Raw genomic sequence first — 26,303 nt, 5'->3', positions numbered from 1 at the left:
TAAATAAATTCAGATTCAATAATAAAACAACAGAAATAATTTAGGAATTTTAACAAACACAACACTGAAACTAAAATTTATGGGGTAACTGTCAGATCCTTTTCAAAGAAAATTGGGACCAAGATACAGAGATGTTTTATCACCTTTACTTTTGAGCTGGGGATTAGAGCAGGTAGTGAGAGAATGGAGGTAATCAATCAATATTAAGGGTTTTGAAGCAGGAAGAAACCCAAATACAATCACCATTCATTTTCTAGCTTTTGAAGATGACAGGACATTAATTATTGGATCACTGGATAGCACCAAAGAACAAATCACAAAACTACAGAAACAAGCAGACAAAACAGGACTGAAAATAGCATTTTAAAAAACCACACTTTATGACGTATATCAATGATGCCTCCCCAAATCTTAGAATTCAAAACAATATAATATCTAAAACAAATGGTTTTAAATACCTAAGGGAATGGATGACAAGCAGTACAAAAGAAAACATAGCCATAGAAGATGGAGTAATTTAAGTATAAAAGTGCATTCCATTTGACAGAAAATGTATATAACAAAAAGTTTTTGTTCTGTACAAAACTATCAAACTATGATAAGGACAGAAACACTAATGCAGCAAACACACTTAAACTTACAAGATTTGGGGGTCTTGGAAAACTGAAAAACGTTGAAAGAAGAATTGTAAGGAAAATACTGGACCTAGAAGTAGTATTAATGTTGAATACAAATTAAGATCAAACAGAGAGCTCTATTTGCAACTGGAACAGCTAACTGATCTAATGAAGAAAATATGACTGCAGTTTTATGGACATGTATACTGAGTGGATGTTAACAGACTGATCAAGTAGATCCTGAACTTACTAAACATCTATAAATGCAACTGAAGTTGACAAAGATATGAAAAACACTGGAATTAGAATTGGCATAATAGATAACAGAATGCTTTATAGAGAAGCAAAATTTAAGGTAGGATTTCAGGAAAAAAAGAGGTTTTGCAGCAAAAGGAAGGAAGTGGCCCTATGAAGAAAAGGAACGACACATTCAAAGGATTAAGGATGTTTGGAAGCAATGAAAATCAAATTGATTTATTGTATCCTCCAAAAGAGGTATTCAAGTAAATAAATAAATAATAAAATATACAGCAAGCGTCATGTGTGGAATATGCGGCTTGCTGATTGTCTGTGTATAGTTAGTTGATTTTGGAAAAAATAAAAATTGAAGACTTGAAGTATCCTCATACAACAGAAGAAATATTTTAATTTAAAATACAAATTGGAGTTTCTGAAAATGATGATGAAAACATCAATGAGTGGTTGAGTAGTAAGGTCTATAAAATGGCTTTTGAGCAGCTGAGTGATGCAGATATAGTGAAAATAGTTTGTTAGATTGAGGCAGAGAGCAAAGGAAAGGTGAATGAAGAACCCAAGATCATGCACACCAAGGCAAGGAAAAGTACTGATCTGCAGTATGTAGGACAAATTTTGTTTGGCTATACTGCTGTTTTGGCTCTGTGTCATTATAGCATCTTATATATTTTCTATATTTAATTATTTATTTGCTTCCATTTGCACCTTGTTTCCTTCAGGTTGATCTCTCACCTATCAATTACCAACCTTACATTATGACTACTACTCTGGAATTTCAGTCTTGGCTACTAATCTGCTTGCCTCTAAACTATTTCCAGCACATTGTAGCTCTCTTGATATGAGGCAAACCTTTTATTTCCTTTTAGCACCTGCATTGTTTTCTGTTTCATATAACTGTGATGGTGAAATAATTTCAGTTCTGCATCAAAGAAAATCAACCGTGCTTAGATTGATAGGTTTATCAGTGCAAATGATTACAGAAAGAATGGAATTTTGTCCATGCCCAGTAGCAGGAAATTTCTTGCCAACAACTGAAACCTCCTGCCATCTTAATACTTTTTTTTCAAATTTCAGATAATAATCAAGAGCCTATTGATTACTTTTGTTGTAGTTTCAGAAAACCTCATATTTTCATAAACTATTTCATCTTTCTTGTGACAATATTGGTAGTATCACTATGTCCTTAAATTCTTCAGCATTCTTGAACAGTAAATGTTATGACAATGATCCCAGTGCCTTGTTTGTAAAAGCAGTTTATCACACTTCAGTTTATAGAAAAACTTATTTTACATGTGAAATGTGTTATCTCAAACACATATTTCATTCTGTCTCTCTCTTTATCTCTCTCTAATATTGAAATTATTTGTGTGGCTCTCATAAGGCTTTTGTTTTATTTATTTTTCTTCCAGGCTGGAGACTGCAGTTTCGTCTTGGCCCTACTTTGTTTGGACGTCATGTTGTTATTTACTGTAATCATCCTGACTCAATTGAGGAAGAATTTGACAGGAATCAGTATAGGCCACTTCATTGGCAGTGTGATTCAGGAACACCATCAGGTGATGATACATCATCATATGCTGAAGTGTGCATAAGAAGAGCTGGCTCATTCCATTATTACTTCATTTATGAAGGAAGGTACTGATCACAAAGAACAAGCTTCTTACTTTCTAAATATTAAAATCAATATTTGCTTTGTATTTCTTCTTATTCAAAGTAAGTGTGTAATATCAGTGTTCTCTGAAGTTCTGGTTTCCTGTACATAAAAACTGTGTAACACACTAGCATCGTCATTTGCTGAAGGTGGGTAGAACTACATATTTATGTTATTATTAATGTTATTACTTTATTGAAACTGGAAAATAAATACATGTTAAGATGTAAAATAGAAATATCTTATTAACTTGAAGTACTGAGAAAGGATAATAATGACAATGTTTCAAAGCATACTGCTGGAGTATAAATCATCTGCTTAGTATGAAAACACTGAGACTGCTACAATTGCATTTGACTCACTGATAGGGTGGTTAGTCACTCAGAGCATCATGATCGAATGAGATAATGATGTGATCAAAAGACTGGACTCCCCTTTAGAAGGAGAAGGGTTAAAATCATCATCAGATTTGGTTGGGAATAATAGAAATACATTGAAGAAGTGTGAGTCAGAAATAGATGCCTAAGGCAAACTTACAAGCCATAGTAGTTGAAAGCTGCACAAATATTGCAGATCTTGGAAAGGAAATTACCACCGATGGAAAGTCACTTTCATATCAGCATCTTCCCTTCACCTATAGAATGGCAAGACTTCTAAACCTGCCACTAGAGTGATTACAACTGAATCATCATGGCAGACTATGAGCCAGACGTCCTATGGCATCTGGGGCAGAAATCCTATGATGAATCTAGTATTTAAGATCTCCAAATGCCCACGTCAGAAAAGCTTGGAACCTGCTGTAGGTAGACTGCATATATACACACTGAGTGTCTATGTAATAATTGTCATGTCATTTTCTCTGATATTTTGGCAGGTATTTGTAATTTTCCAGTTTCATTTTCGTTGTCTGTAGGTATCATGTGTTTCACCTAATGCACAGCAGTGAATGTAAATGCTGGTTTGTTACTTCTTACAAACAAATATTGCTCTTTATGGAATTTTCTGTGTGCATTCAATAGAGCAGTCCAAAATCAGTTTAATTTGGCAACAGGTTTTCCAATATGTGTTAGCTGAGATAAAGAAGTACAAAGAATAACCAGCACTCCTGCAATGACAGTAGGTCTGCAGCACGTGGTAGCAGATAGATAGCATAGTACAGTCTAGCTCGTGAGATAAGGCAAGTCGGGCAGTGATACAGGTAACAGATGTTACCGGTCTTTTGGGTTAGTTGACAGGAAGGAAGATTATAGTTAAATGCCTCACTGACAGTAAGGTCTTTAGAGACAGCACAGAAGCTCAGATTATGGGATTGGGAAGAAAATCAGCTGTGCTCTTTAAAAGGAACCATCCCATTTGCAAGTTTATTGATGCTATTGACTGATAGAGACCAGGTCTAGGTATCCACAGTACTAATAAACCTGGTACAATTTTCAGAGTCAAGATTCTTTGCAGAACATTTATTTGCTACATCATCCTAACTCTGTTTTCCCTTCCTCATGTGCCAGTTCTTCTGTGCAGTGTGCCTGCTAATACCATACTGCTGTATTACCCAGATGTTGCTAGAGTACTGGCCATTCTTCACATTTTGGCTATGTTAATACAAATTGAGAAACTAGGTATCATATTAGACTTGTTTCTGAGCACTGTCAATTGTTCACATAAGATAGCATTAAAAAAAGTTTTTTGCAGTGTGAAACACATTGATGTTTTCCCTTGACACTGGACATCATGTGGAACACGATAAGATATTTTATGGATTTACACTGTCTACACAATACATATTACAAAAATAAAATTTTAAATATTTGCCTATACACCTGATAAAATTTTCTTGATAACTCTTGGAAGAGAGAATAGTTACAATTTGGTTGTTAGTATAGTGGAATCTTACAATAATTAACTTATTATACTACACAACTGCAGAGAAAGGTAAAATAACATTACACAGAATAGTATCTATAAGTTTATGTTTAAAATTACACTTTGTTATTGGTTGTGGGATGAAGATTTGTGCAGGTTTGGTGGTTTTCATGTGTAGCATATGTAAAACGTTAAATAATGGAATGTCCTGGATAGAATAACTACAGTGTACACATTTGGCCCAACTCATTGCTGAGAGACAACAATGGCTATGTGTATGAACTGTGTGTGTTCTTATAGATCTGCTGAAGGAGTTTTTATGATAGGTTGAAAATATCCAACACTCTTCTTTTACATATGCATCTGCTGCTCATCACCTCTGTGTGGTGAGTAGCAATGTATTCTAATTCATAAATGTAAAAAATTAACAGCTGAGATGTTCTCCTACAGTGCTGTAATGTGATTCACTTACAATTACTATGTATAGCTATTAAATCATTTGCTAGGAAGTCTGTTGAAGAGCTAATCAAAAGCTCTGTATCTGAGTGTTGGCAGAGTAGAATTGGCTATGCTAACTCATTTGCATTTTTTGTGGCTTCCTTCGAAGGTTTATCACAAAATGTAGATATCTTTAACGTCTGTTTACAACACTTTTTAAGCTTTTCAGCCTGTATTAAATTATCACTACTACAGACACAGGTATCTTCATGATTAAAAAATAATAATAATATTTTTTCTACCAGTGGTGAATTGTCTTTTTCTTGTGAACTGCAAATGTGGTTTTCTTCAATGATTTTTCACAATGTCTATGTTTTTTATTTACCCATTCCACATAGAAGTGCAGTTTTTATCTGAAATGTTTGTGCAGGCCCAAATTCTCTAACTTGGTGTTGGAACCTGTTGCAACTGGTAACTTTTAAACATTTTACCAAACTTAAGTGTTAGTTACTATATATAATCTGTATCACTGACTATTTTTCCCTTTATTTTGTAGTGATGTTCCAGGGCCTCAAGGATCAGGATTTTTCACAGTTGATCCAGTCCTGACTTATGGCTGTGATGAAGTTTTACCACAAGATTGTATTCAATGCCAAACAGTTCTAGCTAAATGCTTAGGACCCTTTCACACATGGGAGAAGAAACTTCAAGTTGCAAAGGAAAGTGGCTACAATATGATCCATTTTACACCAGTACAGGTAAAGAAAAAATCTCTCAGGTTTGAAACACTTTTGGGAAGTAATTACCATAAACAGAGCTTGAATGGCATAGGTTTCATTTATTTATAAAATATATTACACAAGAAATTGTATAAAAATTCATTGTGCTGGATTGTGGAAGTATAGATCACAAATGAAGTTACTAAGTCATGATGAGTCTGCTGCTGAAAGTGGAAGAGCTGGCACAATTCCTTATTAACACTGACACTTTGGTATTTACACTGAGGTGACAAAAGTCATGGGATACCTCCAAATATCGTGTTGGGAGTCCTTTTGCCCAGTGTGGTGCAGCAGCTCGATGTGGCATGGACTCAATATGTAATTGGAAATCTGCTCAGAAATATTGAGCCATTGTGCCTCTATAGCCAACCATAATTGCAAAAGTGTTGCCAGCACAGGATTTTGAGCACAAAATGACCTCTTAATTATGTCCCATTAATGATCAATGGGATCCATGTTGGGTGATCTGGATGGCCAAGTCATTTGCTTGACTGTCCAGAATGTTTTTCAAAGCAAACAGTTGTGGCCTGGTGATATTGCGCATTGTCATCCATAAAAATTACATCATTGTTTGGGAACATGAAGTCCATGATGGCTGCCAATGGTCTCCAAGTAGCCAGCACCCATATTTATTGGAATAAAGAATTTGATAATATTTGGTGAGGTTATCATGGATGCCGAATATGAATTAATCTGGGTGAACTTAAGCATCAAAGGTCAGTCAAAAATGGCAATTAAATACTTTTATAGACCACCTGAGCCAGGACCTGTAGTGGTAGAGTGCTTCAGAGAGAAGTTTCAAAATATTGTTAATAATTTTCCTGATCATGCCTGTGTAATAGGGCGTGACTTCAACTTGTCAGGTATAGATTGAGAGAGTCATGCTATCAAAACTGGTGCCAGAGACAGGGATTTGTGCAGCATTATTCTGAATGTCTTGCTGGAAAGTTACTTTGAGCAGATAATTAGAGAACCAACTCAAGACAGAAATGTCTTGGACCTCTTAACAAACAGATGTGAATTTATCAAATCAGTGATTGTAAACCTGTGATAGCAGCTATGACTATGGGTATTATAAGAAATGTTTTGAAAGGTAGGAAAAACTTTTTGCTTTGCAAGAGTGATAGCATACAAATTAAGGTTACGTTAGAAGTCAAAAACAAATATTTAGCACTGAGGATGAAGTTGTGGAGCACAAATGAAAAAATTCAAAAGTATCATTCAGTATGCCTTCGGCAAGTATGTTCTGGGCAAGGTCTTAAGGGATGGGAAAGACCCCCATGGTTTAATACCCATACTAGAAAAATGTTAGATAAAGAGAGCAAGCTTCATCACAGATTCGAGAGTGGTCAAAACCTAGCAGACAAGCAAATGCTGAAAGAAGTAAAAATGAGCATAATAAGATCAATGAGGGTAGCTTTCAATGACTTTGAAAGTCAGATTTTGTCAACCAATCTCACTGAAAACTGTAAGAGGTTTTGATCATATGTGAAATCAGTAAGCAGGCTAAAATCATCTGTTCTGCCATTCAGTGACTGTACAGGCACTGAAACAGAAGGTAATTGATGGAATGCTGAAATACTGAATTCGGTCTTCTGAAATTGTTGTGCAATTGAAAATCATAATACAGATTCTCATTTCAATCATCATACAACCATCGAAATGGCAGATATTGAGGTAACTGATATTGGAACAGAAAAGTAACCATATTCACTTGGTAGTGGAAAGGCATCGGGACCAAGTGAGATACCTGTAAACTTCTAAAAAGACTGAATGAAGTAACTTGCTCCCCTTCTAGCAGCGGTTTACCGTATTTCTCTGGAGTAACAAAGGATACCTAGCTACTGGAAAAAAATTGCAGGTCATTCTTGGTTTCACGAAGGATAATAGAACATATATACATAACTATAGGCCTACGTCATTGCAGTCAATCGGTTGCAGAATTATGCAACATATTATATTTTATGCTCAAGAATTATGTTTTTGGAGAATGAAAATCTCTTGTATAAAAGCCAACATGGATTCTGAAAATAGAGGTGACTGGATTCAACACTTCCTTGTAGATAGAACTCCCCATATCGCTCTTAATGGAACAAAATCTATAGATGTAAAGATAACTTCTGGAGTACCCCAAGGAAGTGTGATAGGACCATTACTGTTTGCAATGCATATGAAAGATGTAGTAGAAAGGGTCAGAAGCTCTTTAACATTGTTCGCATATGATACGGCTATCTGTAAGAAAGTAGCAATGTCAGAAGGCAGTATTGATTTGCAAAATGACCTACAGAAGACTGATGAATTGTGCAGTCTCTGGCAGTTGACACTAAACACAAATAAATGTAACATATTGCATATACAAAGAAAAAGAAATCCTCTACTGTACAAGTATACTATTAATAACAAATTGCTGGAAACAGTATATACCATAGAATATGTGGGAGTAATTGTCCCAAGTGGCCATAAGTGAAATGACCAGATAAGACAAATAGTAGGAAAAGCTGTTGCCAGACTGACATTCATAGGAAGAATTTTAAGTAAATGTAACTAACCTCCAAAATAAATGGCTAAAAGGCACTTGTTAAGCCAATTCTTGAGTTTTGTTCATCACTGGGACCCTTACCAGGTAGGACTGGTAAGAGGTAGAGCAGCTCCAACAAAGAACAATGTGTTTTGTCATAGGATTGTCCACAGGGTGGCACACGAAATGTGTTACCAATTGTTTCTTTCACATTTTACGACACACATTAGATATCCTGCTGGTATCTCTACAGCAGTACCAGCAGAGCTTGGAAAAACAAATGAGTTACAAAATGATGTGTAATTCACGATACTGCCATTAAGAGACTAGTAAGCAGCAATGGCTGACAATGGAAGACTGACGACACAGCAACGATTGGCAATTGTGTTACTTTTTCAAGAAACGAAAAGCCTTGTTGCAACTCAGAGGCATTTTCGACAACAGTTTAACACACGATGGGTCCCTTGCAAGAAGACCATTCACAGGTTGTATGATAAATTCATACGGGAAGGAACAGTATTGGAAGCGAAGCGATCTCAGCCTAAGCCTGTTTGTTCACTGAAGAATATTGAAGCGGTACGAGTTGCTGTACAGAGAAGTCCCAGGAAATCGTGTAGAAAGGCAGCAGTGCAACTGGGAATATCCAGATGGTCTGTTCAATGCATTCTTAAAAGTTTCCGCCATATGTACCCATACAAGATGACCTGTGCACAGAATCTCACTGAAGGACACAAGCAACAGAGACTACTGTTTGCTCAGTGGGCGGAGGATAGGGAAGAAACTCTCAACGACATTTGGTTTTCAGATGAGGTGCATTTGCATTTAGATGGTGTGGTTAACAAACAAAATGTACACTTTTAGGCCACTGAAAACCCACAAGTGTTTCATGAACAACAACATTATGCTCCAAGGATTACAGCGTGGGCAGCAATTTCCAGTCACGGACTCATTGGACCCTTTTTCTTTGAAGAAACTGTGAACAGCGAGCATTATTTGGGCATGCTTCGCGATAGCTTCATTCCACAGCTTCTTGCTACTGCCTTGCCCTTCAACATGCAATGGTTCATGCAAGATGGAGCAAAGCCACATACTGCAAACACTGTGTTGGAGTTTTTACATGAGCATTTCGACATGCGGATCATTTCACTCAGGTTTCCAGGTTGCTTCAATGATGGACAAAATTGGCCCTCCAATAGTCCAAATCTCGATCTATGTGACTTTTTTCTTTGAGGGTACCTAAAGGAAAAAAATTTTCTGAAATGTCCACATGATTTAATGGAGCTCAGAATACTTATTCTTCAAGCTTGCAGTGAAATTACGGAAGACATGTGTCATAGGGTAATCACTAACTTCAGTGTTCGTTTGAAGGAAGTTAGGAAATGAAATGGTGGACATATGGAGCATGTGCTGAGTTAGAACAAATCTCCATGGATGGCTCTTCATTGTAGTATATGTTCCTTTCAGATTGTATTGACAATAAAGTTTATATTCAAAAACAAAATGGTAACACATTTCGTGCACCACCCTGTAGTTGATGTGAGAGCATTACAGAGGTGCTCAACAAACTCCAGTGGCAGATGCTAGAAGACAGATGTTGTGCATCATTGAGGGATTTACTGCTGACATTTCAAGAGAGTGTGTTCTGGCAAGAGTCAGACAACATATTACTTCCTCCCACATACATCTCACAAAATGACCATGATGAAAAAATTCGAAAAATTGATACTCTTACAGAAGCTTACTGACAATCATCCTTCGTATGCGCCATTCGTAAGTGTAACAAGGAAGGGAAGGATCATTTGGTGGTACTAGAAATACCCTCCACCACACACCTTCAGGTGCATTGTGGAGTATTGATGTAGTAGATTCACCCCTTGTAAACACCTATAATTATATAACTTGAAGTACTATTTTGAGGTAGGACAAACTGATATCTAAGATTTGTGTACATTGAAACTTCCTGGCAGATTAAAACTGTGTGCCCGACCGAGACTCGAACTCGGGACCTTTGCCTTTCGCGGGCAAGTGCTCTTGCCCGCGAAAGGCAAAGGTCCCGAGTTCGAGTCTCGGTCGGGCACACAGTTTTAATCTGCCAGGAAGTTTCATATCAGCGCACACTCCGCTGCAGAGTGAAAATCTCATTCTGGAAATTTGTGTACATTGTTAATTCATAGAATAAGTGCCATCTGCGGTTGACTCCTGTAACTATAACAAAGATATTGCAATAGTGGAGTGTACAGATGTCAAAGATAAAACGATACTAAAGTGTGCAAGTCTTGGATTGAACGCAAGTTGAATAATACACAAGTTGAGATATCATTCAGCTGTGCTGTTACTGATGTACCCTGAAGAGCCAGAGAAACTGATACACCTACCTAATATCGTGTAGGGGCCCCACGAGCACATAGGAGTGCCACAGCATTATATGGCATGTGCTCGACTAATGTCTGAAGTAGCGCTGGAGGGAACTGACACCATGAATCCTGCAGGGCTGACCATAAATCCATAAGAGTATGAGGGGGTGGAGATCTCTTGTGAGACACATTGCCACATTGCAAGGCATCCCAGATATGCTCAATAATGTTCATGTCTGGAGATTTTGGTGGCCAGCAGAAGTGTAAAAGTGTTCCTGGAGCCACTCTGTAGCAATTCTATATGTGTGGGGTGTTGCATTGTCCTGGAATTGCCCAGAGTCCATTGAAATGCACAATGGACGAGAATGGAAACGGATGATCAAACGGGATGCTTACGTATGTGTCACCTGTCAGAGTTGTATTTAAACATATCAGGGGTCCCATATAACTCCAAATCCACACGCCACACACCATTACAGAGCCTCCACCAGCTTGAACAATACCCTGCTGACATGCAGGGTCCATGGTTCATGAGGTTGTCTCCATACCCGTACACATCCATCCGCTCAATAAAATTTGAAAAAAAGACTCGTCTGGCCAGGCAACATGTTTCCAGTCATCAGGAGTCCAATGTCGGAGCCGATTGGCCCAGGTGAGGTGTAAATCTTTCTGTTGTTCAGTTGTTAAGGGTACATGAGTCGGCTTTCGACTCCTAAAGCCCAAATCAATAATGTTTCATTGAATGGTTCACACACTGACACTTGTTGATGGCCCAGCATTGAAATATGCAATAAACTGCAGAAGAGTTGCACTTTTGTCCTGTTAAATGATTCTTTTCAGTTGGTGTTGGTTCCATTCTTGCAGGATCTTTTTCCGGCTGCAGCAGTGTCGGATATTAGATGTTTTACTGGATTCCTGATATTGCTGGTACATTCCTAAAATCTCTGTAAGGAAAAATCCCTACTTCATCAGTACCTCAGAGATGCTGTGTACCATCGCTTGTGAGCCGACTATAACAGCACATTCAAACTCACTTAAATCTTGATAACCTGCCATTGTAGCAGCAGTAACTGATCTAACAACTGTGCCAGACACTTGTTGTCTCATATAGGCATTGCCAACCTCAGTGCCATATTCTGCCTATTTACGTATCTCTATATTTCAGTACGCATGCCTATACCAGTTTCTTTGATGCTTCAGTATATTATCTTATTGTAATGAAAATAATGGTCACAGAGTCATAAAAACTTCATAAAATATTGCCAATAAGTCATAAATTAATGTATTAGTTTAAAAATATGTTTTCATAAAATCACCAGCATCCCCCCTTAAGATGCATCATTCCCATTGATTATGTTAACTACATCTAAATTGTTTGTGTATCATACTGATGTTTGGGTAAAAATTGCTACATTTCAGGTTGAGAATATGAATTTTCAGTTAAAATCACACCTATATTGGTGGTTTAATTGTCCTTTATGTGTACTTTCCTTCTCTGTCAATAATTAATGTGTGTACAGTCATTGTGTTATAAACACGGTAGAACAGAATAGAACCTTTATTGCCACATGACATGTCATGTACAGTCATTTGACTGAAATATTGGTGACTCCCTGATGACTACAGTTGTATGCCTACATAGAAAGGGGTATACATAAACAGAACAGTATTTCTCATGCGGTTTGCAAAAATCTTCCATATATTTACTTTTTAAATATTTCTCCACATTTGTTTCTGTGGTTTATAGCTTGTCATTCTTGACTTTGGGCTGTATTATATTGCCAAGCTTCAAAGACATGTAATAGGGATATTTTCAAACAGTATAAGTGTGTGACAAGGCAACATATAGTCCAATCTGTGCCTTGTTTATTGTATAAACAAAACTGTTTAATTGTTTCACTAAACAGTCCACATGATCACCCTGTAACAAGTTTTTGTTTAGAATAACTCCAAGAAATTTAACATAGCTTGCAGTGATAAGTTCTTTGCCCTTATAATTTGATTATGGTATATATGGATCAGAGAAAAACATTTAAACACCATGCTGAATGCATGCTTGAACATAAATGTGGCTGTTAGCCAAGCCTGCAAGTTGTACTGTCATATTTGACCACAAATGGCACCTGTGCAGTGTCCTCAATGTGTTGCAAGAGTCACTCAGGCTCAGAGCAGTGTTTTGTGTAGTTATGAGAGCATTATGTCAGAACTAAGTAAATTCTAACCTGGGTAAATTGTTGGCTCTTGTATGATGGGTACTCCCATAATCAAGATAATAGAAATGTTTGGTGTCTCAAGAAGTACCAAGCTGAAGATTTATTCTGCATGCAGGGAAAGCAGAAAAACAGTATCTGATGAGTCACAACAGGGACAAAATTGTGGGTTGAGTGATTGTAATGGATGGTCACTGAAGAGGATTGTGGGGAAAAAAAAAAAAAAATGTAGAACCACGTTTACAGAAGTCACTCCAGAACTGAATGTTGCACCCATGAACCCTGTTAGCACTAAAACAAGACAAAAGGAGGTCCATAAGCAGGGAATTGCAGGGTGGGCTCGAATTCCAAACCACTCTCCAGAAAGGTGATTGCTGTAACAGGAAAAGTGGTGCCAAAGCCATAAAACCTGGACTATGGAGCAATGGAAGAAAGTTATTTGGTATGATGAGTCTTAATTCACACTGTTTACAACCCAAGAGTGAAACATGGTGGGGGTTTGGTGTTGATTGGAAAGCCATATGCTATTCTCTGGGCTCCATGGGTACTCTGCAAGGGCACATTAATGACAAGAATTATGTGACAATTTTGGCTGATTGGGTCTATCTCATGGTGCAATTTTTGTTCCCCAATGGTGACGATGTATTCCAACAAAACACAAGACTGGTTTATGTGAGTACAAGGATGAATTGTCACATCTGCTCTGGCTATGACCACCACAGCCACCAGATCTTAATGTTATTGAGCCTTTATGGTCTACTTTGGAGAGAAGAGTGCATGATCACTACCTACCTCCATCATCACTGGCTGAACTTGCATTCTGATCCAGAATCATTTTAATTAGTGTTTATTGTACACTGCTCACTGAATGATCGAGAAGTTAAATTCAGTTATGAGACAGGTATATTCTTGTTTCATTGACTAAAGTTTCTGACTCTCTCTCTCTTCATTGTAGGGCCTATAAGTTTTATTTAAATTTGACAATGAGACAAAAAGGGCTGAATGAGCAGATATCCCCATACCTAAAATGAACTTTTCTTCAGCACTCTTCATCATATTAAGTACAGAATTAGTTATACATGTTACAGTAGATTCTGTTACTCTGTGGTATGCAGGATACTGTGCTATTTTATACTACATAACCAATATGACTTGCTTGTATGGATGATGTAATGCCTCAGACACTGATTGAAAAGAAACCTGCCAAAGTGAGTGATCCCACTATTTTGTTGTGGTGGTCTCATAGTTTGTGGAGCTATGTTATAATTTTGCCCCACCAGTCCAAATTAACATTCCTTAAAGTTTCACCAGGTCATTTCAAATGACTTCCACTAAGATTATTTTAGTATAACTTTGCTGATTACTCCCCAACATTATGGTAATAGAACTGGTGCTTTGTTTCTAAAGACATTGTATTCAGAAAAGTTGCAGATATCTAGATAAAACTTAGTGGATGTGTAGGTGGGGCAACATAGTGCAATACATATTGATTTGTTTGTGCCCAGTTTCACTTTTAATGGGAAAAACACATTGTGAAAGGTAATTTGCCATTTTAGGTTTAGAGGGAATATCTTCAAAACAATGATATCTATAAATATTTTTTCATATAAAGATTGATATGTATTCAATGTTCTTGAAAACTGTGTAATCAACTTTTGTAATAATTTCTAATTTTGCAAAATACCCCTCCACCATTAATTAATTTTGAAATTTAAAAACTTTTGTTACAACTTAAAGATGCTCTCAAGCCACATACCTCCATGTGTAATAAAGCTGGTTCCTGAAATAACACTTTTGGAAACTAAGCTGTGCGCAATGTTCGTTTAGAGTATTTTTGACATACCAAATTAAAATACCTAAACATTCATTATCATCTTACAATCATAATTATTTATTTTACTTATATTTGTTTTATGATTTAAATTGTTATTTTATGTTTTTCATTCAAGGTTTTTTCCTTGTTTTTTAGTTTACCATTTCACATATGTGTATTTTGTTAATTGAAAATAATAAATAACTCATTATTATGGTAGAAAATAATTACAGTGATGATAATTTGTAAGAAAATGCTTAAAACATGAATTTTTACACCATGCACATAAAGTGAACGAAATTTATAAATTGAGCATGATTTCAAATTGTCATGGGTGATCCTGGTTTGTATCAGGAATATTTCAGTACATTGGTAAGCCTTGGTGGAAAGAACTGCAGCTTGATTTCTCAAGTAGAGATTGTGATCATAATCATTCAACAGAACTAAATCGGTAAATCTTCTGATAAATTTCTTTCAACATCGAAAGCTGTATAGATTCCATGGCTGTTTCTGTACCATGGACCCCTTTGGGATTACCAGATGTTTCTTGCCTCAGTCAGTCTTTTCATAGTTTTAAAAGTAACCGATGATGAGTTTGGACTGCAGATTCGAGAATCTCTTTTTGAAGCCCCAAATATCCTTGTGATAGCATCAAAAGCTGATAAACAATGTGCATTACCTGCAGAAATTTTGATCATTTTATGTGCACTGCATGTATGTTTTAAGCATTGCTTTGCAGATTATCATTATTGTAATTATTTTTATCATAATAATGAGTTACTTATTACTTCCAGTTAAGAAAATACATATATGTGAAACAGTAAACTGAAAAATAAAAAACCCATGAATGTAAAATGTAAAATAACAAATTAAAACATAAAAAAATATAAGTAAAATAAATAAATAGAACAGTAATTAATGTTTAGATATTTTAATTAGGTATGTTGAAAATATTCCAACTGCACATCGTGTACAGCTTGTTTTACAAAAATGGTATTTCAGAAACTAGCCCTATTACACAGGGATGTATATGGCTTGAAAGCTTCTTTAATTTATTTTGTAACAAAAGTTTTCATTTTTTAAAATTAATTAATTGTGGTGGGGTATTTTGCAAAATTATAAATTATTACAAAAGTTGATTATATAGTTTTCAAGAACATTAATTACATACCAACTTTTATATGAGAAACATTTCTTATAATATCATTGTTTTGAAGATATTCCCTCTAAACCTAAAATAACAAATTACCTTTCACAATGTGTTTTACTAATGAAAATGAAATTGAACAAGAACAAAAAATATGTACTGCATTATTTTGCCCCCTCTACACACCCACCAAGTCCATCAAGATCATTTATGGACACTTCACAATGTTACCCCTGTGTTTTGGACTCAACATTAAACTGTAGGTTTCCTAGTTAGAAGGTAGGAGGAAGACAGGAGCATAACATCACCAATATGCATGTCTAGCAAAGCACTCCAGTTTTCAAACCATGTGTTCAGTTTTACATGCAATTTTTTTTTCTTTTTTCATAGGAACTTGGAGGATCCAACTCATCTTACAGCATTAGTGATCAATTAAAACTGAATCCACTGTTCAGTGAAGAAAACAAAACAGTAACAATAAATGATGTTGAATCACTGATCACAAAGATGAGAGATGAATGGAAAGTAAGTTTGCATGCTTTTTCTTGACTCTAAAAAGATAAATTGTTCTTAAGATTCATTCAATTTTTCAAGTGAGTTAACCTGACTACCTGTACAGTCTTCTTGTTGGTGTGAGGATGGGACATCGTTGCTGTTTTATAAATGTCTGCAAACACTCCATATTAATGTAACACTATAAAGCAATTTCACATTGTAATTTGTGAAATAATTTTATTATTACTATATTATGTGTAACCAAGTTACACTCCTATGGAAAGGATAGATTGCAACTTACCGTAAAGATGGCATGTTACGTTCCAGACAGGCACAGTGAAAAGACTGTTACACACTGAGCTTATGGCCAAAGCCTTCTTCAGAAAAGAAAGGCCAATATACACATCCAAACAAGTAGGCACACCTCGTGCACATATGACTACTATCACCGGCTGCTCTGACCAGATTGCTGGCTTTTGCCAAAATCTCATGTGTAACAGTCCTTTTCATTGTGCCTGTCTGCAACACAGGGTGCCATCTTTATGGTGAGTAGCAATCTGTATTTTTCATAATTGTTGATATTCCAACTTGGGCTTTCCACTGTTCAAGCTACATTTCAGTAGCATGTAATACTTGTTTGTCTTCCATCGAGAGACTAGGATTCTGATTATGTTCTCCTCATTCTGGTGTGAAGAGGAGTGTGCATAGACACTCATTAACAAAGTTAGCTGATGTGTACTATGTTATTGATGAAAATATGGACATGTTCTTCAATGTATTTTGATTTGGGGCCCTCATTTCTCTCTCCAATACTTCTTCATTGAATCTGTTCAACTGTTATGTTCTACAGTGTGTGTCTGAATCAGTTGTGTGAAAGACATGGGGAACTAACTAATATTGCGGGAAGTGCTTGGACAATGAGTACGATGTACTTAATGTGTCAGTAATTTTTGGAATTCAAATCTGCCACTGTGTTCCTAACCTCATTATCAAGTCATTGACAGTAAATTTTACTGTTTCCAAGAATAACAGGCCCAGAAGCACAAGTTGGTGGGGGAAAGTAATAAGAATTTAAGAATGTATGAAATTGCTCCTTTTGTGACATATACACATTTTATTTCATAATGCAGTGGCTCTGCAAATAATAGTTGAAAAAAAGAAGAAATTTTGATATTGCGTTTATAAGTGCATGACAGTGACAGTTCAGAATTTTTGATCCATAGAAAACAGACTATTAATAACTAATGTAGTAGTAGTAGTAGTAGTAGTAGTTGTTGTTGTTGTTGTTGTTGTTGTTGTCGTCTTCAGTCCTGAGACTAGTTTGATGCAGCTCTCCATGCTACTCTATCCTGTGCAATCTTCTTCATCTTCCAGTACCTACTGCAACCTACATCCTTCTGAATCTGCTTGGTGTATTCATCTCTTGGTCTCCCTCTACGATTTTTACCCTCCACCCTGCCCTCCAGTACTAAATTGGTGATCCCTTGATGCCTTAGAACATGTCCTACCAACCGATCCCATCTTCTAGTCAAGTTTTGCCACAAACTTCTCTTCTCCCCAATCCTATTCAACACCTCCTCATTGGTTGTGTAACCACCCATCTAATCTTCAGCATTCTTCTGTAGCACCACATTTCAAAAGATTCTATTCTCTCCTTATCTAAACTATTTATCATCCATGTTTCACTTCCATGCATGGCTACACTCCGTACAAATACTTTCAGAAACGACTTCCTGACACTTAAATCCACACTCGATGTTAACAAATTTCTCTTCTTCAGAAATGCTTTCCTTGTCATTGCCAGTCTACATTTTATATCATCTCTACTTCAACCATCATCAGTTATTTTACTCCCCAAATAGCAAAACTCCTTTACTACTTTAAGTGTCTCATTTCCTAATCTAATACCCTCAGCATCACCCGACTTAATTCGACTACATTCCATTATCCTTGTTTTGCTTTTGTTGGTGTTCATCTTATATCCTCCTTTCAAGACACTATCCATTCTGTTCAACTGCTCTTCCAAGTCCTTTGCTGTCTCTGACAGAATTACAATGTCATCTGCGAACCTCAAAGTTTTTATTTCTTCTCCATGGATTTTAATACCTACTCCAAATTTTTCTTTTATTTCCTTCAGTTCTTGCTCAATATACAGATTGAATAACATTGGGAGAGGCTACAACCCTGTCTCACTCCCTTCCCAACCATTGCTTCCCTCTCATGTCCCTCGACTCTTATAACTGCCATTTGGTTTCTATACAAATTGTAAATATCCTTTCACTTCCTGTATTTTACCCGTGCCACCTTTAGAATTTGAAAATGAGTATTCCAGTCAGCATTGTCAAAAGCTTTCTCTAAGTCTACAAATGCTAGAAATGTAGGTTTGCCTTTCCTTAATCTAGCTTCTAAGATAAGTCGTGGGGTCAGTATTGCCTCACGTGTTTCTACAGAATCCAAACTGGTCTTCCCCGAGGTTGGCTTCTACTAATTTTTCCATTTTTCTGTAAAGAATTCATATTAGTATTTTGCAGCCATGACTTATTAAACTGATAGTTCGGTAATTTTCACATTTGTCAACACCTGCTTTCTTTGGGATTGGAATTATTATATTCTTCTAGAAGTCTGAGGGTATTTTGCCTGTCTCATACATCTTGCGCACCAGATGGTAGAGTTTTGTCAGGACAGGCTCGCCCAAGGCCGTCAGTAGTTCTAATCGAATTTTGTCTACTCCCGGGGCCTTGTCTCGACTCAGGTCTTTCAGTGCTCTGTCAAACTCTTCATGCACTATCATGTCTCCCATTTCATCTTCATCTACACCCTCTTCCATTTCCATAATATTGTCGTCAAGTACATCGCCCTTGTATAGATGCTCTATATACTCCTTCCACCTTTCTGCTTTCCCTTCTTTGCTTAGAACTGGGTTTTCATCTGTGCTCTTGATATTCATACAAGTGGTTCTCTTTTCTCCAAAGGTCTCTTTAATTTTCCTGTAGGCAGTATCTATCTTACCCCCTCGTGAGATAAGCCTCTAAATCCTTACATTTATCCTCTAGCCATCCCTAGTTAGCCATTTTGCACTTCCTGTTGATCTCATTTTTGAGAGGTTTGTACTCCTTTTTGCCTTGTTCATTTACTGCATTTTTATAGTTTCTCCTTTCATCAATTAAATTCAATATTTCTTCTGTTACCCAAGGATTTCTACTAGCCCTCGTCTTTTTACTTACTTGATCCTCTGCTGCCTTCACTACTTCATCCCTCAAAGCTATCCATTCTTCTTCTACTTTATTTCTTTCCCCCATTCCTGCCATTTGTTCCCTTACACTCTTCCTGAAACTCTGTACAACCTCTGGTTTAGTCAGTTTATCCAGGTCCCATAATAACATTTGTTATTTTGGTCAAATATTCATTTTTTTGTCTAGGGAGTCGTCATACAAAGTGTGAGTCTTTTGGAGGTGTTATTCCATGTATAACTATATGATTAATTATGAATGAAACACACACAACACCTTTGTAATATTCTATATTCTTTATATATATTCTATAATAATCTTTATTCATATTACACCGGTGTTGTGTGTGTTTCATTCATAATTCATAAAATAGTCTTCCAAGAACTGACAGAACAGTCAATCAATGCAATATATGATTCAGATTGTGCTGTGACTACATGATCCATCAGATTGTTACTATCTGTAGGCATTCAATATTGTTTTGATATTAAATCATCAGTGGCTTGTAACCTATCTAGATTGCTATGTTAGTGCTGTGCCTGTGTTGTTCTTAATTATGATATGAAGCTCCTTTGTAGATGCATGCATATCCAAATGAACAACCATAAGCTGTAGAATAGAGTGGTGACAATGAAAATTTGTGTCAGATTGGAACTCAAACATGGATTTCCCACTTATCGTGAGAAGTTGCCTTACCATTTGGCTATCTGAGCATGGCTGACAGCCAGACCCAAACTTCCATATGTCATCAACCATGCGTCTACATCCCATACTCTGGGTTTGTGTCCCAGTATGGCACAAATTTTCATTGTCATCATTCCATTCTACAGCTGATGGTTGTCCATATTCACAACTGTAAACACATTCAATGTATTTCATAATGGCTGTAGTTGCTGCAGTGCCTGTTGCTTTGGATATGCATGCATGCATGTCCAAAGGAACTTTGTATTGTAATTCAGAATAACACAAGCACAGCACTATCGTATTTATCCACCAACACTAGGCAAGTGACTTTCAAGTGAAATGTGTATCCTGTATGGGAATATACATAATGGATGTACAAGTACATATTGTAGATGCATCGTTGATGACATATGGAAGTTTAGGTATGCTCGTGAGTTGTACTCAGATAGTCAAATGGTAAGGTGACCACTCATGATAAGCAGAAAATCCAGGTTTGAGTACTGGTCTGGCACAAAGTTTCATTGTTGTCATTTCATTCTACAGTTGATATTTGTCAAAATTCACAATTGTGAATACATTGAATGTACCTAGATAGCCTCTCCTGTCAAACTTATTAAAAAAAAAAAAAAAAAAAAAAAAAAAAAAACCCACAGTATTAAAATCAACATAAATTAGTATTCTTTCTAAATGCCTGCACAGTGCACACACACACACACACACACACACACACACACACACACACACACACACACACACACACACACTTTTCCCATCGTATGTAGTAACAAAAATATACATAGCATTTTCAAGTTTAAATTCACAACCTCATGTCATGTATGCTGAGCTACAAAGAACCGATTTATTTCCATTATTTTGAATTTGTGTTATTTATGAACTTAACAACTCCTACTGTGTGCAAATGGTGTGCAATTGTTTAGAAGATCTTACATTGAGCCTCCTTACCCCTGCTGACAAATGGTGATCAGGCATGCAAATTAATAGACTACCATCCAAGTTTGGACATTTTGTAAGCCAGCTAACAGCCCCTATACATTATTGTATGTTATTGTTTGACTTCCTAATATTTTTATGAAGTGTAATTACTTGACCTTTTCATCTATCATATGCATGGTGACATTAGAGTTTGTAATTTTCATTTCATTTAATACCAAATTTCTTATCTCATGCCAAGTCAAATTACAATTTTTCGTTGCAAGACTTTGACAACTGGCCTTATTATACTTGTCAGGTGCTGCAAGTGGAGGTCTGAGTGGACTTAACTGAGCAAGAACAACTACCTACCCCCCACAATAATTGATAAAAGACAGATTGAAATATCATACGTAAAAACAAAATTATTGGCATGAGAGTATACTCAAACATACACTTCCTTTCAATCACATCAGTAAAACCTCACCAATCTGAGCCTCTAATACAGACCAGACTGTATACATTCTGAATTTAACATCAAGCTATATTAATATTCTGACACAGTCAGGTGTGTAGGAGATGATCTGTTATTATTTGCTGTAGTATTCTTGTGTAATTATGACACATATTCCAGTATTTAAACCGGAATATGTGTCATTGTAATTATGCTCAGTCTGTTTGACTACTAATAATGCACTGAAGATAGCTTCACTGTCTTTTAAAATTTAGATCTTCAATACAATAAAAAAAGACAGACAACATTAAGACCAAAGCTGGCCCTCTACCTGTCGTGGATTACATCATGGGTGTGGGGCACAGTCATTCCCATGGAATGAAACACAATGAAAATACCTACACTGAAAAAGGCTTATACCAGAGCTTAAACATCTCAATTGTGAAAGGCTGTGAACAATAATGAAAGATACAAGTGTCAACATGCATTACATCATAATGAGACAATGGACCAAATTGGATCTCTTCATGTTGTATCTTGTTGCAACCTAGACCTTGCACTAGTATTTTATTGTCATTGATAGCATGTGCTCAAATGTTTATACAATGTTTATAAATACACATGTAAACTTTTTTAACAAAATTTTATTAAAATATGTAAAAATGCAGTATATCAAATTACTTTTACATATTTTAGTGTTTATTTTATGAGACTGGTTTACAATCACAGAAACTATGTAATGGGTAATATGTACATACACTTTCCATATTTAATTAATCCATAGGCATTGTTCTCAGCCACATGCTTTATCACTGTAACTCTATGCTAAATTAAGAGCCATCGCTTCTCGTGTAGTTGACTATTGCAAATTATTATCATGTGGTTTCAAGGCACTACTATAATTTTGCTTTTAACTCTTAAAGTGTTCCAATTCAGTTCATTGTCTCATTATGATGTTGTGTTTGTAGAAACTTATTGTTCATAACATTTCACACTTGAGATTCTTTTTCAATGTTTGGACTTGGCAAACGTAAGTATTAACATTGTACAGCAGGTCTCAGTGTGTTACATGATGTTAATTAATGACATGTACTTGGATGTAATTTTTGAAATTCATTGTACTTGCATATGCCTGAAGGCCACTTGATGAAGAACCCTGAACGTAACATATACCTTTTCTATGTCAGTGTGATAGTGTTTGAACATTGTCTGTCACATAAGCAGCATTGTTCGATATTATATAAGATGCACTGCATTTCATCTCTTATTTTTATTTCATATGTTCAGACACTATTAGCATATGTAGCTGACATTGTATCATATATTTTATATATTATTCAGTCCCCCGCCTGTTTTGTACTAAGCGGTATGTAATCCTATTGCTATGCTTTCTGTTTTCTTATAAGTATACTCCAGGTGAATTCTGACCTGTAACTTAAGCAATCTGTCCAAACTGTCATGACTCGTTGGGGCGTTAGGACAGGAGTATGACCAAAGGTATCTGATATTCATTCATAGCATCAATTTTGTTGGAAAGATCCATATAAAGATAATTTATTCATTCTAAAACAATACCCCTCCAAAATTTACGCATTCCTATATATTCTCCAAAATACTGAAAATCTTTACTCAAAAAATATCAAGTCAAGAAGTTTATAACATCAGTGTACCTGGACATATAAAAGTACAGTTCACAGATACTGGTCAATATCTCTAACAGTGAATATCTCACCAAAATTCAGAAAAACTCCCACAGTGTCTTAAAAACCTTAAAACTATTTCTCCTAATGTTAATTTCAGTAGAATGCCAAAACAAGTTTTAAAATAACAAACATATCACTGCATTATCTAAAACTGCAAAAGCATCATGTAAAGCCTGTTCAACTTTGTTGATAAGATGCAAAACAGTTCAGTAGAACAACTGCTAAAGTTTACAATAACAACAGGGTAGCAGGAAGGCAATTAAATCAGTTGAATTCACATCAATTGTACATCATGTAATGTGTCGCATTGTCCTGCTGGAATTGCCCAAGTCCATCAAGATACACAATGGACCTGAATGGATGTAGATGATCAGACAGGATGCCTACATATGTGTCACCTGTCAGAGTCAAATATAGACATATCAGGGGTCCCATATCACCCTAAATGCACATGCCCCACATCATTACAAAGCCTCCACCAGCTTAAACAGTCCCCTGCTGACATTCAGGGTCCATGTATTCATGAGGTTGTCTCCATATCCGAACCCATCCAGCCACTCAGTACAATTTAAAACAAGACTCATCCGGCCATGCAACATGTTTCCAGTCATCAAGAGTCCAATGTCAGTATTGACAGGACCAGGCAAGTCATAAAGCTTTGTGTCATCCAGTCATCAAGGGTACACGAGTGGGCCTTCAGCTCCAAAAGCCCAGATCGATGATGTTTTGTTGAATGGGTCACGTGCTGATGTTATTGATGGCCCAGCATTGAAATATGCAGCAATTTGTGGAAGGGTTGTAATTCTGTCAGGTTGAACAATTCGCTTCAGTCAGCATTGGTCCCGTTCTTGCAGGATCTTTTTCCGCCTGCAGAGATGTCAGAGATTTGATGTTTTACCAGATTCCTGATATTCACAGTACATTCGTGAAATGGTCGTATGGGAAAAATCCCGACGCCATCACTGCCTCAGAGGTGCTGTGCCCTATATTTCATTTGCAACTATAACACCATGTTCAAACTCACTTAAATCTTTATAACCTACTGTTGTAGCAGCAGTAACTAATCTAACAACTGGGCCAGACCCTTGTTGTTTTATATAGGCATTGCTGATCACAGCAACATATTTTGCCTGTTTACATATGTCTGTATTTGAATAAGCATGCCTATACCAGTTTCTCTGGCTTTTCAGCACATAAAAAACATTTTTCGTATAGAAGTTGATATGTAATTAACATTCTGGAAAAGTTTTTTGTAATGATCTGAAATTTTTCATAATACCTCACCATCATTAATTAATTAATTTTGAAAAATGAAAAATTTTGTTACAGCATAAATTAAAGAAGCTTTCAAGCAACATAAATCCATGTGTAATAAAATTGGTTTCTGAAACACAATTTTTGGAAAATTAACTATGGAAAGTGCTGTTGGAGTTTTTCAAGACACCTAATTAAAATACCTAAACATTCATCATTATTCTAATTTTTTTGTACTTATATTTGTTTTATGTTTTATATTCATGTTGCTTTACTGTTTCACATATTTGTATTTTATTAATTGAAAATAATAAGTAACTCATTATTATGACACAAAATAATTTTTTCAATAACATTAATTACATATCAACTTTTATATGAAAAACATTTTTATATATCATTGTTTCAAAAGTATTCCCTCTATATCTAATGTGCCAAATCACACTTCAGGGCATGTTTTACTCCTTAGAAATGAAACTGGGTGCAAAAAAAAGTATTGCATTATTTTTCTCTCTCTACACACCCACTTCATGGCGTGTTTTACTCCTTAGAAATGAAACTGGGTGCAAAAAAAAGTATTGCATTATTTTTCTCTCTCTACACACCCACTAAGTTTCATCAATATATTTTTAATATATCAGTTGTGATGCTGAGCATACTTATTTTTTATGCATATGTTAGCCTGTATTTACTCTTGAAAAAATTGCTTAAGTAGTTGAAATGTCTTGATTCTAATTTTAGGTGGTGAGCATCTGTGATGTAGTTTTAAACCACACTGCCAATGAATCCCAGTGGCTTAAAGAACATCCAGAATGCACCTACAATCTAGTCAATTCACCACATCTTCGACCAGCATATCTACTCGATGCTCTACTGCATCAGCTTACAGTTGAAGTAGCAGAAGGAAAGTGGCAGTTTTCGGGCATACCATCTGAAGTAAATTGTGAAGAACATCTGTCAGTAAGTTCATCATATTATTGTAATATGCATACATTTTGCCTAATAATGGTAACTTTCATAAAATGACAAAAGGATCTTGTTATATATTGTTATTTAAAGTCAAATCTCTTAAGATTAACTTTTGACAACGTGTTCATTTTATTATCGATCTGGCTCTAAGCACATGATGGGATGAAGTTTGCTTTTATCTTCTGTATTACATTCCTGATAGCATTACTTTAGAACGATGATTCACAATGACTTGTGAAAAATTAGTTATGATTTAAATTTCCGTCACACTTGTGTGTAATTTATAATGGCGACTAGTTTCAAATGTAGGCATTAATTTTCACTCAGTGCAATATTAACAAACATGTAACAGAAATAACATTGACATGATATAACGTGCATAGCTGTTAATAGCACAATTAGCATTCTTTTTATTTTAACATACATGCACTAAAAATGCTTATCAAGCAAAATTCCATGGACGTACTTGGATAACATCCACACAACACATAGTCATACAACAGATACGGAGTAATCTTATTACATGCATGAGACATTCAACAGAAGAAACCACACTGAATGCGTGAACTACTAACAAGTTTACAGAAAGTCAACAGGTGTCACTAGTTTCTTGCTCTTGATCCATTGGCATCATCTGTGGCTAGTGTCATATCACAGTCACAATGTAATGTATTCATATGCACAACAAAAAACCAGTACATTACAGTTCTTATTTCACTGGTAAGTAAAAGGAACAAAATTGATCCCTTCTTATAAATTTCAACATTTTGACCTAAGAGGCATGTCCAATCAAAAAGTAACCAAATTTATTTTTACAAGAAAGAGCATTTCTTAAACAATATTTCCAAATAGTTCATGCATTGTTCAGAGATTTGTCATAGCAGGAAACCAACTTTTCTATACTCCCTTGATAGAAAGATGCCGCCAGTGAAGACAGCCACT

At 36.0% G+C, this 26,303-nt stretch overlaps 1 protein-coding gene across 5 annotated transcripts in view; it reads left to right on the top strand.

Moving 5' to 3' along the window:
• The window catches only part of LOC126297597 (glycogen debranching enzyme), a 181,122-nt gene that overhangs the window by 60,628 nt on the left and 94,191 nt on the right, over window positions 1–26,303 (top strand). For all 5 annotated transcript variants that reach the window (XM_049988575.1, XM_049988577.1, XM_049988573.1 and 2 more), the window contains exons 3-6: window positions 2,282–2,507; window positions 5,378–5,579; window positions 16,033–16,167; window positions 25,134–25,352. In XM_049988575.1, the coding sequence (XP_049844532.1) occupies window positions 2,282–2,507; window positions 5,378–5,579; window positions 16,033–16,167; window positions 25,134–25,352 (782 nt within the window). The remainder of the gene's footprint in view (window positions 1–2,281; window positions 2,508–5,377; window positions 5,580–16,032; window positions 16,168–25,133; window positions 25,353–26,303) is intronic.

This window comes from Schistocerca gregaria, chromosome X (genome assembly GCF_023897955.1).
Source record: "Schistocerca gregaria isolate iqSchGreg1 chromosome X, iqSchGreg1.2, whole genome shotgun sequence".
Classification (NCBI taxonomy): domain Eukaryota; kingdom Metazoa; phylum Arthropoda; class Insecta; order Orthoptera; family Acrididae; genus Schistocerca; species Schistocerca gregaria.
Note: the sequence above shows the minus strand (reverse complement) of the source record. Positions and strands in the feature narration are given on the sequence as shown.